General features: G+C 58.7%; 1 protein-coding gene across 2 annotated transcripts in view; it reads right to left on the bottom strand.

Annotated features, from left to right (window-relative positions):
• ZFPM1 (zinc finger protein, FOG family member 1) overlaps positions 1–12,191 on the bottom strand; it is a 67,330-nt gene that overhangs the window by 32,563 nt on the left and 22,576 nt on the right. Inside the window, exon 2 of one of the 2 annotated variants that reach the window (XM_090063866.1) lies at positions 1,939–2,064. The exons of the other annotated variant lie outside the window; for it this stretch is intronic. Coding sequence (XP_089919992.1) covers positions 1,939–2,064 — 126 coding nt within the window. The remainder of the gene's footprint in view (positions 1–1,938; positions 2,065–12,191) is intronic. 2 annotated transcript variants of the gene reach the window in all.

The following is a 12,191-nucleotide window of genomic DNA, read 5'->3' on the forward strand; positions in this document are numbered from 1 at the left end:
CCCAAAGTGCATGTTTGTCTTCACATGCCGGGCAGGCAACCACAGCGGAGCCCAATCGATAGGCGCCACAAAGGACGCCCAGGGGTGACGTCACCGGCATCAGAGATTATTAATACAGGTGATAAGCGGGATGATTAACATCAAATAAATCAATCACTGGGTATAAAAGTCCTATTATTTTTGGCTATAAATCAAAGTGCCTGGCATATTGATTTTTATCCATCGCGCTGAAAGCCTTCGCGGCCGTTATTGCTGCTCCGTGTTATCGGCGCTATCACCTTTTTATCAAAGGCAGGCTGGTGCCAGGTGCAGCTCTCCAGCTGACTTTCCAGCTCCCTAAGCCCCCACCCCGGACGGCCACGAGATCCCAAATCAGATAAAAATAAAAAATAAAAAAGCTAGCTTCCTTTTTCAACCCGGCTGGGGAAGCGGGTGGGAGCAAAGTCTGCCAGCAACGAGCCGCTGGGCCTCTTTAAACTGCTGCTACCAGTCCCGGGGGCCACCGCAGCACCCGTGGCTCTCCGGGGACTGGCGAGAGGCACACGCAGCCACGGGGCCAACGTGGAAGAGACCGAGGGTCAGGGAGAAACTCCTGCAGCTGGGAGCAGCTGGTGCTCCTCCAGCCTGAGCTGCCCCTTATCCGGGGAGATTATCGGGTGATTAATGTTGCGCTCCCTTTGCTCAAGGCCCCGTCCCGCAGAGCTTTATCTCAGGGCCCAGCTTGGCAGAGCTTATCGACTGCTAGGCAAGAGGTCAGAGGCCACAATCCTCCTGTGGGATCTGTCTCTGGGAGCCCACGCCCCTGCAGGAAGGGCGGATCTGGGGGGAGGACGCCAAGGTGGGGTCGGAAAGTGCCACAGGCGAGGCGGGGGTCCGGGCCGGTTAGGGTGCCCCCAAAATCCATCTGCCTCCTGGGACCAAAGGGGCATCTGGGCTCAGGTGGAGCTGGGATGCAGCTGCTTCTGGGGTGTGACGCCATAGGGCGGTGCTGGGACGGCTGGGAATGAGGTAGTGGCATTCGATGGGATGCACAGGAGGTGGCTTCTGACGCCAGGTCACCGCGTACAGCACGTCTTCCCGGGACCCCATTCCCCATCCCATAGGGAGAAGCCCCCTCCCCGCCTTGCTCACACAAGGCCCAGGTGGCTGCTGGCTGCATGGGGATGGTTCAGAGCCAAAACGCCGATCGACAAGCAACGGGGGCCGGCCGCGCGGGGCAGGGATTTCCCTTCGCTCGGCCGCGAGGAAGCAGGGCTGAGCAGACGTGTCGGGATGACTGGGCTCGGCCGCAGCCAGGGGCCGGGCGCCGTCCTGGGAGCGGCCCCCGTGCTGCATCTCTCTGGAGGTGGCCGAGAGGAGGCACCGAACTGACCCGCGGCAAATGCACTGCAGCCTTGGTGCAGGGTGGTGGCCACGGAGGCACGCAGGGGCTCACGCTGGCAAGCCGGGGCACCGGCAGCTTCGCTTCGCTTGGCTCAAAGCAATGCTGTAGGATGGCCAGGTCGAAGACAGCTCTGGGCTTGCTGAAAGCTTTAGGTCCTGGAGAAGCGCAGTGGCAGGCACACCAGCTTCCTCTGCAAGCAGCACTTTCCCACGACATTTCTCCGGCCAGGGGAGCCCCAACTTCCAGGTGAGTCGAGTCCGAGAGCAACAAGCCCGAGAGGGACCGCAGCTCTCGGGTTGCAGAGCCGTGACGCGCCTGCCAACACATCGCCCTGGCGAAGCGGCAGCCCCGCTTCACGCTGCTCTGAGCATGGTGGGGGCAAAGCCTGAGCTGTCCCCCTGGCTTCCCTCGCTCTCTGAGGAGGGCCCAGAGATGCCAAGGGGCTTGGAGAAGAGAGGGGCAGCGAACTGCCAGCCAGGGGAGGATACAGGGGAGACGGCGGTGATGTTACTCCCCATCCCATGGCGAGCGACCCAGGATGCTGCGTGACGTACCTTCGCTGCACGGGGGGCTCGAGGCCTCGCACGAGCTCTCGTGGTCCGAGGCACCGGCCTCCCGCTCCGACGGGCTCTTCTCCTCTGCTGGGGCATCTTCTCCATCCTCCATGTCTCCAAAGGACCCTGCAAGACACGGGAGAGGCCAGGTGAGGCGACACGAAACGGCTCCTGCGCTTCCCTCGCTGCATTCGGCCTCTGCTCCGGGACCCCAAGTCTGCCCGAGCGGTTGAGTCTCGCAACGCGCCTTGCAGCCGCCCGCATTAAAGCGCCGTGCAGGGATGCCAGGGAAGAGCTAGGAAAAGGACCCGGGAGTCCTGCCACTCTCCCCCGGGGTGTGGGATTGGTAGCTTAGATGCACGGGGGGGTCTCCAAGCCCCTGCCCATGAGGACAGTCCCTTGGTCTCATAACTGGAGGGTCACAGGAGGTGGAGAAGGAGCTAACGACAGGTGAAGGGAGTCGCTCGGACTCGACCCGTGACTCCCAGTGCCTGCACTCACCAGCAGCCAAGAGGAAACCTGTTTCCTTCAATGACGACTGGATGCCGGGGGGGCCTCTCCTCTGTCCCAGCTCGCACTGAGCCAGCACGCACACAACTAGGCTGGCTTTCCAGCCACATTTATAAGTGCCACTGGTGGCCGTAGTCATGGGCTACGGAAAGGAGCATATGGAGGCTGCAAAACTTTGCTGCGCCTTGTGAATGGTTTGGGGCAGATTTCTGTGGGCAGCTCAGCGTTGGGAAGGGGGTGGCTGGAAAGACGGCAGTCACGAAACAGGCTGGATACAGTTCCCTCTAGTCTAGGGACGCTGCTGGCATGAACCTCGGTGCTCTTGGGGACAGGCTGTAGCTCCTGCCCCAAGGGATGGACAGGACAGGGTGCCTCTCCCCCCACAGCCCCGGGGCGTCACAGTTCCCCACCTGGTTGCAAAGCATGGTCCCAGTGGAGCAGGCTGGTTTGCCAGGAGCCTGCCAAGGTCGCTGCTGCCTGCATTGTGGGCGTCTGCTGCGCTGGGCGATGCAGACTGGAGGGGCCTGGCCGTGCCGCAGACACCCTGGCATCAAAGGGGGGCACGGCGGCCGAGTCCCTGCAGCACACCGCATGCACCGAGCTGGCTCCAGGCAGCTGCACGGTGCACCCCTTTGCCCTCATGCAGCTCACGGTCACGTGGAGGCAAGCGGGCACACACCCTGGTCATGCATATTTGAGCAGGACCTGGGCGGTGAAGCAGGGCCCCAGAGCTGGAGGCAGGCTCTGTAGCCGGGACACGGCAGGGAGGGAGACGTGGCACACGCTCACCGTGCGTTGCACACCCGCTGAGCTCCCCCTGAAGAGCAGGGAGCTTTGCTTTTGGGTGGATGGCACCACGTTCCCAGCGTCAGCTCCCCCGTGCAGCCCCACCAGCCAGCATCCTCTCCAGAGCCACTGCAGCCACGCCAGGCTCATCCCTGTGGCGGGCTGCAGATGCTCCTCGCCCGCAGGAAGCACCGAATGCTTCTAGCCCTGGAGAAAGGTGCCCCAAAGCCAAAAGGGAGCACGGGCCAGCTCACCAGCATCTGGGGGCTCAGCAACCCTCTTGAGCCCACTCCCCCCGCAGTGCAGAGGCAAAGATGCTCTGTTGCTCCACCGGCAGGGGATCCGTCGTGCCCCGCGGGTCGCACACCGGGCCCCGCTTCCCCAGCCTGCAGCAGCATCGCCTAAACAGCAGCCAAATTGCCCCGAAAGCAGTCTCCCGGAGCCAGCCTCGGGGCACGACAGCCCCTAGTGACACAGAGCCGTGCAAGGGGAGGCGGAGGAGCGACCCAGCACCCGGGGCTGGTGCACAACCGCGATCAGGCAGAGTCCCGGAGAACCGCCCATTGCGCCGAGCCGCCCGCCTCCCGATACAGCGAGCTGGGCCGGGGAAAGGACCCCGCGCCGTGCCACGCTGCTCCAGACCTCAGCCGCTCTCTGACTCCAGGCATGTATATTTACACCGCGAGAACAAAGGCCCCATAATCTATACAAAGCAGACAACAATGAGCGTGAATAAAGAGGCTGCCAGAGAAGGAAAGGCAATTTATTCTAATTCTGCTAATTTCAGTTCCAGCACAATTAAAAAGACTCTGATAATATTCAGAAACAATCGGCGGCTAACAAATCGTTCCTCTCGCTGTAAATGAAACATTGTTAGGCTAATTTTTTCTTTCACGCCTTCACGGCTCTTGGGTTTGTGATAAAGTTAACCCCCTTCTCGCCTCTTCCCCTCTCTCTGCTCCCCGCTTTCTGGGCAGGGAAGGCGGGCTGCGTCCACAGAGGGCTGGATGGGGACAGGGAGATGCGGGACACCCACCTCCTTGCCTAGCTACTGCGGTGCCCGAGGCAGCCCAAGGCTCTCTGGACCTGCCTGTGTCCCCCAGCGAGTCCTGGATCCCGGAAATTTTGCATGGAGAAAGGCCGCCCTCCCATGCCTTTATACAGCACCTTGCACGATAGGGACCAGATTTCAACCGAGCTCTTCAAATCCATCAGGCTGGGTGGAGTCAGCCAGGTGTTACCTGCAGCCTGCTCCTTCCACGTGGATTAGACCGGGGTTTTCCACTCTGCTTCTGCAGCCAGCCCATGAGCTGCAGGCAAAGCACACAGCCGGCCTGGGGATACCTGGTCGAGCCAGGCGTGAGATCGGTCACGTGCACCGGGCGGCTGCACACGCAGCTGCTGGGTGCCACGCGGTTGGCACCTGTGCCAACGGTGTGCACAGCCCACGGCTGCAGGGGTGAGCTGGACACACGCGAGGGAGCCGGGCAGTGCTGGAAATAGGGGATGGCTTCTCCTCCCTGGAGACCCCCGGGGAAAATGTGGGCTTGCAGGAAGCCTCCATAGTGGATGTCAGCCGTGGTGGTACCAGCTGGCACCGCTATGCAGAGACATTAGGAGACAGATCACCAACCTGGGAGGCAAGAATGAATCCTGTGATACCCAAGACCTCATGGCAGAGGGGAAGGATGTGCCTTTGCCCACAGAAATCCCCGGTCCATTAAACCTCGTGAAACGCAACCCGAAGACCTCTGCCCGCCCCCATCACCCGCTGACCCGCCAGCACCGGGCGTCCCTGCAGCCAGCGGCACAGACGCTTAAGAAAACAGCGCGCCCGTCTCCGCCGGACCCAAATGCAGAGCACAGGCAGGCGGGAGAAAGCCACCGACAGCCACCGGTTTGGTGTCCAAATCTCACTGGCGAACCCTCTCCCCGACCTGCCTCCGCCCGCCATGCGCCCGCCCCACGGCACACGCGGGCGTCCTCTGTCCCGACGAGGCTTCCAGCCATCGGAAAGCGCCGGCATAAAATGTTCCCAGCCGTGCGGGTTAAATGAGCTACTGGAGATTTTTTTTTCTTTTTGAAAAAAAAAGAGAGGAGAGAGGGAGAGGGAGAGAAGAGGCGAAGCAGCGAGTGGAGCGTCATTTCTCTGGGATTGCTGGAAGCCTTGCAGAGTTATCACCTCACGCAGACTCCCTCAGCTTGCCTGATCTGTCTATTCTTCATTAAGCAAATACGCTGAAATGGAAATGAAAACATAATAGCTATTTGATTCTCGGCGAGATATTTTGCATATTGGTTCAGTGCTGATAGTGGAATTTCATCAACTCCCTTTTTTCATGCTTTAAAACTGAATTACTGAGGCTGGCTTTACAGAGAGGTGATGAGCCCAAAACCGCTCAGTTCCAAGATACTCCGCTTGGACGATTAACTATTCTCCCTCTGCCTCCCTCCTTCCCGCTCTCCTCCCCCTCCTCTTTTTGATAACAAGGGAGGATTTCTTTTTTCTTTTTTTTAAATTACAGCGATTGTAAAAACTTCCATTAATCTGAGATGATGCGACGAAGTTAACGGTGTAAAAGCTGGCGCCAGACACGATCGGGGCCATCAATTTATGGCGTGGCTGGAGGGGGGTGGAGGAGACGGCGAATACCCGCCCTGCCCCAGGAAAACCCGCGTTTGCAGGGGCGGGAAGCGAGATGTAAATACCAGAAAACTGAATGGCGTCTCAAACAAGCCCGGCCCCCAAAAGCTGCCAGGGGCCGAAGGGAAGCACTGGTAATAGGTAGGATTTGGGTCAAAGCAATTAGCCCAGGAAGGAAGCCCCCTGGCCATGGAGAAAATTACAGCTCACCTCGCCATCCGCGTGCCCAGCCGGCCGGGGAGCTCGAGGGCCGCGGCGTGCTCCAGCTCCCTTGTTTGCGTCTCGCCTCCCTCTCTTTCCTGGCTTCCCCCGGCTGATTCATGCCTTCCTGCCTTATCGCACGCCATGGACGTTTCCCCCTCCGCCACCCTCTACCTGGCTCTGGATATCGGCTTCCTCTTCTCTTGCTACTGTTTACTGTACGCACGCAGCGGGCTGCATTTCCCCCTCTCGTTTCGGTCCTTCCTGTTTCTGCCAAAGATCTAGTCGCGCACAGAGCCCTTCGATTCACCGGACCGCGTGGCCGGCCCTGCCCGCCACCTCCCCACCGAGCCCCGACGCATGCGCGTGCGGCCTGAGATGATAAAAATCAGAGAAAATGAGGGCTGGAAGGGACCTCAGGAGGTCACATCTAGTCCAAGCAGGACCAGCCCCGACTACATCATCCCAGCCAGGGCTTTGTCCACCTGGTTTTAACAACCTCCAAGGATGGAGAGTCCACCACCTCTGGGTCACCCTCCCCGGGAGAAGTGTTTTCCCAATATCCAACCTCAACTCCCCTTGCTGCAACTTGAGCCCATTGCTGCTTGTCCTGTCATCTGCCCCCACTGGGGGCAATACCCGATGGAGGAGACACCCGCCTCCCCATAGCTACTAGGAAGAGGGGCATCGGAGGTGGCTTTTCAGCCCCGGCTACCTCTACCCAGCTTGAGGGGGGCTTCATCCCTCCATCCCTCCAGCAGCCTCCTAACAAGGGGCATCCTATGGGACCTGCTGCTCTACATAAGAATTGCCATCCCCTGGGGCAGAGCCCAGGTCCGTCTTGCCCCGTCTCCGTGTCACGCAGCAGCAGAGAGCAGATGCCGACAGGGAGAGTGAACTGGATCCAAGTAGGGCTTTTTTATCCCCCTGCTCCTCTCCCCTTTGCAGCCTCCAGCATCGAAGGTCCGGGCAGGTCCGATGCAGAGGCCGTGCCCCGCGCTCCCTGCTCAACAGCGACCGATGCCCCTTTCCTCCAAGGACATGTCCCATCCCTGGCTTTACTCTCAGCTTCCACCACCTCTCGTGGCAACGAGTCCCACCTTTTAATGACCTGCTTTGGGGGAAAAAGGACTCCTTTTGGTTAAGCTGACCACCTGCTCATTTCACGTTGCAACCCCTTAGTTCTTGTATAGTGAGGGAGTCGATAATAAGTCCCTATTGACTTTCTCTTTGTCATTTAGTAAACCCCCATGTCCCCTCTCAAGCATCTAAATGAGCAGGCCAGGCCTCTTTAGTCTCTCCTCCTATGCAAGCTCCTCCATAGCCCCCGTCATCCTTGTGGCCCATCTCTGCACCGTCTCTAGTTCTTCTGGATCCTTTTTAGAGGTGCGGGGACCACAACTGGGCACAGGGTTCAAGGTGTGGATGCGCCGTGGATCGCTCAAGGGGCATCATGATGACTTTGTTCACAATTCCCTTCTCAATCATCCCGAACATTTGGCCGGCTGCTGATGTTTTTCGTGAACTGCCCATGACGCCCAGGTCTGTTCCCTGCGTGGCAACATCTAATGTCGAGCCCATCAGAGCGTAGCTCTAGTCTGGGTTACTTGTGCCCGGGTGCATCACTTTACACTCGTCTACACTGAATTTCATCTGCCGCTGAGTTGCCCGTTCGCTCAGCTGTGGCAGATCCTCCTTCGTTTTTACCACTTTTGCATCATGGGCAAATTTATCTTTACCATTTTGCATCATGGGAAAAATTTGGCCGCCTTGCTACTCACCCCTTCTCCAGATCATTTGTGAATATGTTAAACACCACTGGTCCTAACACAGACCCCAGGGAACCCCGCTGTTGACTATTTTCTATTCTCAAAGCCAACTTTTTACACTCCCTTTGCTTTCTATCTTGGATCTAATTTCTAATCCACATGTGAATGTTCCCTGTAATCCCGTAACTACCTAATTTAGTTAAGAGCCTCTGACGGGGACCCAATCACAGGCTTTTTGGAAGTCCAAATATACTATGTCAACTGGATTGCCCTGAGCCACCGACTTATTGATGCCCTAAACAAACTCTGGTAGGGTGCGATTTCCCCTGGACAAAGCCACGAGGATTTCTTCGCAGCAACGTCATGTTCATCCAAGTGCTGAACAACTCTTTTCTTCTTTATTATTGTTTCTACTAGTTTTCTAGGAACAGAAGTCGGGCTCATTGGCTTGTAGGCCCCTGCACCCCGCATATGGGACCCACCCTCTGGCACGGAGGTTGCATGCTACGGTTCGGAGTTCAGCGATTTCCACGCCGAGCTCCTTCAGGGCCCCAGGGTAAGTGCCACTGCTCTCTGGGGTGGACGGCGCTGCTTGGCTGGGCTCTCACGACACCCCCTCTTTCCAGCGACCAGGCCCGATGCACGGTGCAGCAGTCAGCATTGCTGAACAGACCAGCCGTCGTTGGAGAGGCGCAGATCCCACCTCGAGCAGGGCGTTGGGCTAGATGACTTCCAGCCCGGCTTCGCCATGATTTCTACCATCTCAGAGCAGCCATCAGCGCTGCCTGCCTGGAGGCTCAGGAAGACGGCCCGGTGCGGGCAGCCGAGCTCAGGTGGGGGAGATGTGCATCACAATCCTAAACAGGCCAGACACAGATATAGCGATAAAAGCCGTGTCTATCAGGGGAAGCAAAACCGGGATCGGCTGAGCCGTGAATCAATACTGATGCAACTAGAGGACACTCCTGGCTGTACAGAAGGGCCCTGGCTCCAGCGTATCCCTGGAGAGGCCTGGAAGCTAAAACCAACCAAGAAAAAAAAGCCACTTTTATGCTGAAATGGGCACCTCTAGAAGAGCTTAGTCTCCCCACCTGCACGAATCCAGTGTCACCGACCATTTCTGCTTTGCGCCCACGGGAGGGCAAAACGGCCCCCTCTTCCCGCAAGAAAACACCAGCACGTGCTCGCTTCTCCTCCTATGCACCCGCAGCAAAGCCCGTCCCCAGGAAGCACTTACAGCAAAGCAAATTCGCCCCCAGCCCTTCTCTTCCATGGTCACCCTGGGCCTGACTCTGTGCCCTTGGGAGCGGGCCACCCCCTCCTCGCCTTAGACCATCTCTCAGCGGCTCCCAATCTGCGGTACGACCCCGCATGCCTTAGCCTCTCCAGTGCATCCCCGTTGGACTGCGAGTACCAGACACTAACAGAGGCCTTGCAGCCATCCCTCCTCCCACGGGGAAAGCGGGGGTTTGGCTCAGCACGAGGTATCGGCTGAATTTATTTTTACTCCGGAGACGCACCAAAGGAGGGACGAGCTGCCATGCGCGGGCTGTCAGTCGTGCATCCGGGCCCAGGACAGCAGAGATAACGCGCTGATGAATCCTCAAAATACCCAGTCCGAACAGCACGACGGGTTTGCTTTTAGCATCCGCCCCCCGCGAGCCTAATTGCTACCTCTGCTCGGTCCTTGCCCGGAGGAGGGGGGAGGACAACAGCCAGCTCCTGGCACACGGCGAACACAGTCGGGGGGAGAGGGGGTCTGAAAGGGATGGGTGGAAATGGCAGCCCCCGGTCTTTGTTTCCCCAAACGGCGAAGACGGAGCCTCTCACATGCCCTCTGCCAGCCCTGCCGCCCCATCTGCGCCAGGCGCGGGTGGAAATCGCCCTCCCTGCCCCATAGCCTTCTGCGGATGTGCCCCGCGGAGCGACTAGGGACCCCGCTCTGCACGGGTTATGGCTTCAGACGTGCAAGTGCAACCTAAAGCTGTCGACGGGCACCTGGGCATTCAAGCCGGGTGGTGCGAGGAAGATAGGTGTGAGGAGCCGACGTGCCTTCTCCAGGCTAGCCCGACCGGCTGTTTGGCAACTGGCTGGGCTGCTTTGACCTTCCTCGTGGAAGCCACGAAAGGAAAAGCAGGGTCGTTTAAGACAGATCCTCATGCCGTAGCTCATCCCGTGCTCATGCTCCAGATTTTGAGCTTCTAGGCAAAGACGACACAGCCCTCCTGGTTGCAACAGGCATATATTTAGCCCAAGAGCCCAACCCACGCCTGTGGCAGCCACAGCACCTGGCTCGCGTCCTGGATATGTTCCAGGAGAGGGGAAGAAAAAACAAATAATTCAGCAGAACAAACCTGTTTGCAGATAAGTTTTCCTCGGGGGTTTTATCAGCACCAAGGAACAGCCTGAAATTAAATATATGGGGAGGCGAGATGGCCTATCGGAGAAGAGGGACAGCCAGCACATGCAGGTTAAATTCCCAACCCTGGAATATCCCCCCCCCATATACTTATATATAGATATCTCTATATCTATCTATATATATCTATCTATAGATAGATCCCAAACAAGCCCTTTGCATCTGCAAAATGGAGACAAAACGTCCCCATCTCTCCCAGGGCCACCAAGGGGGGAATCCAGAGACGGCATCACAGTTAGCGCGGCAAGATCTCGCCCCGCTCCCATTGCCCGGAGAGCGGCCTGCAGGTTTCCCATAGAAAGTACAACACAAAATTAAGTGCTCGACTGTGAACAATGGGAGCGGCGCGGGGAAATGCTGACAGAGGGAGACGCGTGAAATATTCCAGCGCAGGAAGCTAAGAAAGGGAGAGGGGGGTCAGCAAACCCCATCATTATCCAGGTAATTATTTGATCATTTCGCTCCAATTAAACTTCTTTCAGCAAACGAACAATAAACCTTTTCTTGAACCTTCTCATTTATCCAGCAAATTAAAAAAACCCCAAAAAAACCAAACAAAAAAAACCCAACCCACACACGGAAGAAGAAGAAGAAGGTTTTTTTGTTTTTTTTCCCAGGCTGCCAAGAGAGAGACCCTGGCCTATCCGAAAGCAAGCACGCAGACAAGAGCGAAGCGATAACAGGCCTTGATAACAGATAGAAAATAGCAACAGATTCAGACTTTCCCACCGGCTCCGAGATCAGGGGAGAAGGAGGAGACTCCGCAGGGCAAATGACAATCTGTTCCCCCACCGGGCGCCCTCCCGACCCGGTGGGCTGCGCTGGGGCTTCAGCGGCCCCGATCCTTCGGCACGGTGCCCCGCTGCCCCAGGGGACCCGCGAGAGCCCAGGCAGGCGCCTCTCAGTCGCTCCGGCCCCAGCGGAAAAAAAAAAAGATACCCCTCTTCAAAACAAGCACACCGAGGAGGGCGCCCTGCTATTCGCACCCCAGGATGCCCGCTCCCCTCTGCTGCCATAAGAGGCAGCGTCTCTGACGGGCAGAGGAGCGGGCACGTCATCACAGGACTCCGGGAGCTGGTGCTTTATGAGCCCCACAGCTAAGGAAAAGCAGCGCCCATCTGCCCCCCTCCCCGCGCAGCGCCCCGTGCGTCGTGGCTCCAAGCCCTCCGAATTCAGCGGTGCAGTGCGTTTTGCCCGCCGGCCCCCCAGCACCCTCGGGAACCGCCGGGCCCGCGCCTGGCAGGCGGGGACGAGACAGCGCGGTGACCGCGCCGGAGCCCTTCCCTCGTCCTCGGAGAGAGAGCCCTGTTTGTGCAGGAGGCGAGGGCCTTGCCCCGGCCAGGACGCGCAGGCCTCTCCGGGAGGACACGCTGAGCACAAATACGGCTCCACAGATAGCAGGCGGCGATAAGCACCCTGGCAGCAGATAACACCCCCGGCTCCTGGGAGCGCGGCAGCCGAGGTCGTTCCCACCCGAGGAGGAGATGGGCACTCTCCGAGCGACCGGCGGAGGAGCCTGGGGGTGCCTGCCCATGCCTTTGCCCCATAAGCAGCACCTGGCCTCCAATGCAGAGCATCTCTGCAGAACGCCATGGTGCCAGGCCAGAGCTGGGGCATCTTTCCTGCTGTGGAAGGCAAGGCATGGGCTCTTCCCCCAAAAGGGGAGATGCTCCTCTTTGTTGCAGCCTCCAAGGATGCCAGGAGAGGCAGCTGCACCCTCCCTTCGGCAAAGCAGAGGCCTGCGAGAGCCGGTCCCCCTCCACATCCAGCACGATGCGGGACAGCCGCCCTGGCGCGCACAACCCCGGCTGCCAGGCAGCGGATGGCGGCTCTGTGCACGCAGTCGCAGGCGAGCGCAGGGAAAGGCAAAGCAGGGCACTGGGCTCGCTTGTCTTCTCAGCTGCCATCTCCTGACGTGCCCCCA

This window comes from Crocodylus siamensis, chromosome 9, assembly GCF_052110815.1.
Source record: "Crocodylus siamensis isolate JL-2025a chromosome 9, ASM5211081v1, whole genome shotgun sequence".
Taxonomy (NCBI): Eukaryota; Metazoa; Chordata; order Crocodylia; family Crocodylidae; genus Crocodylus; species Crocodylus siamensis.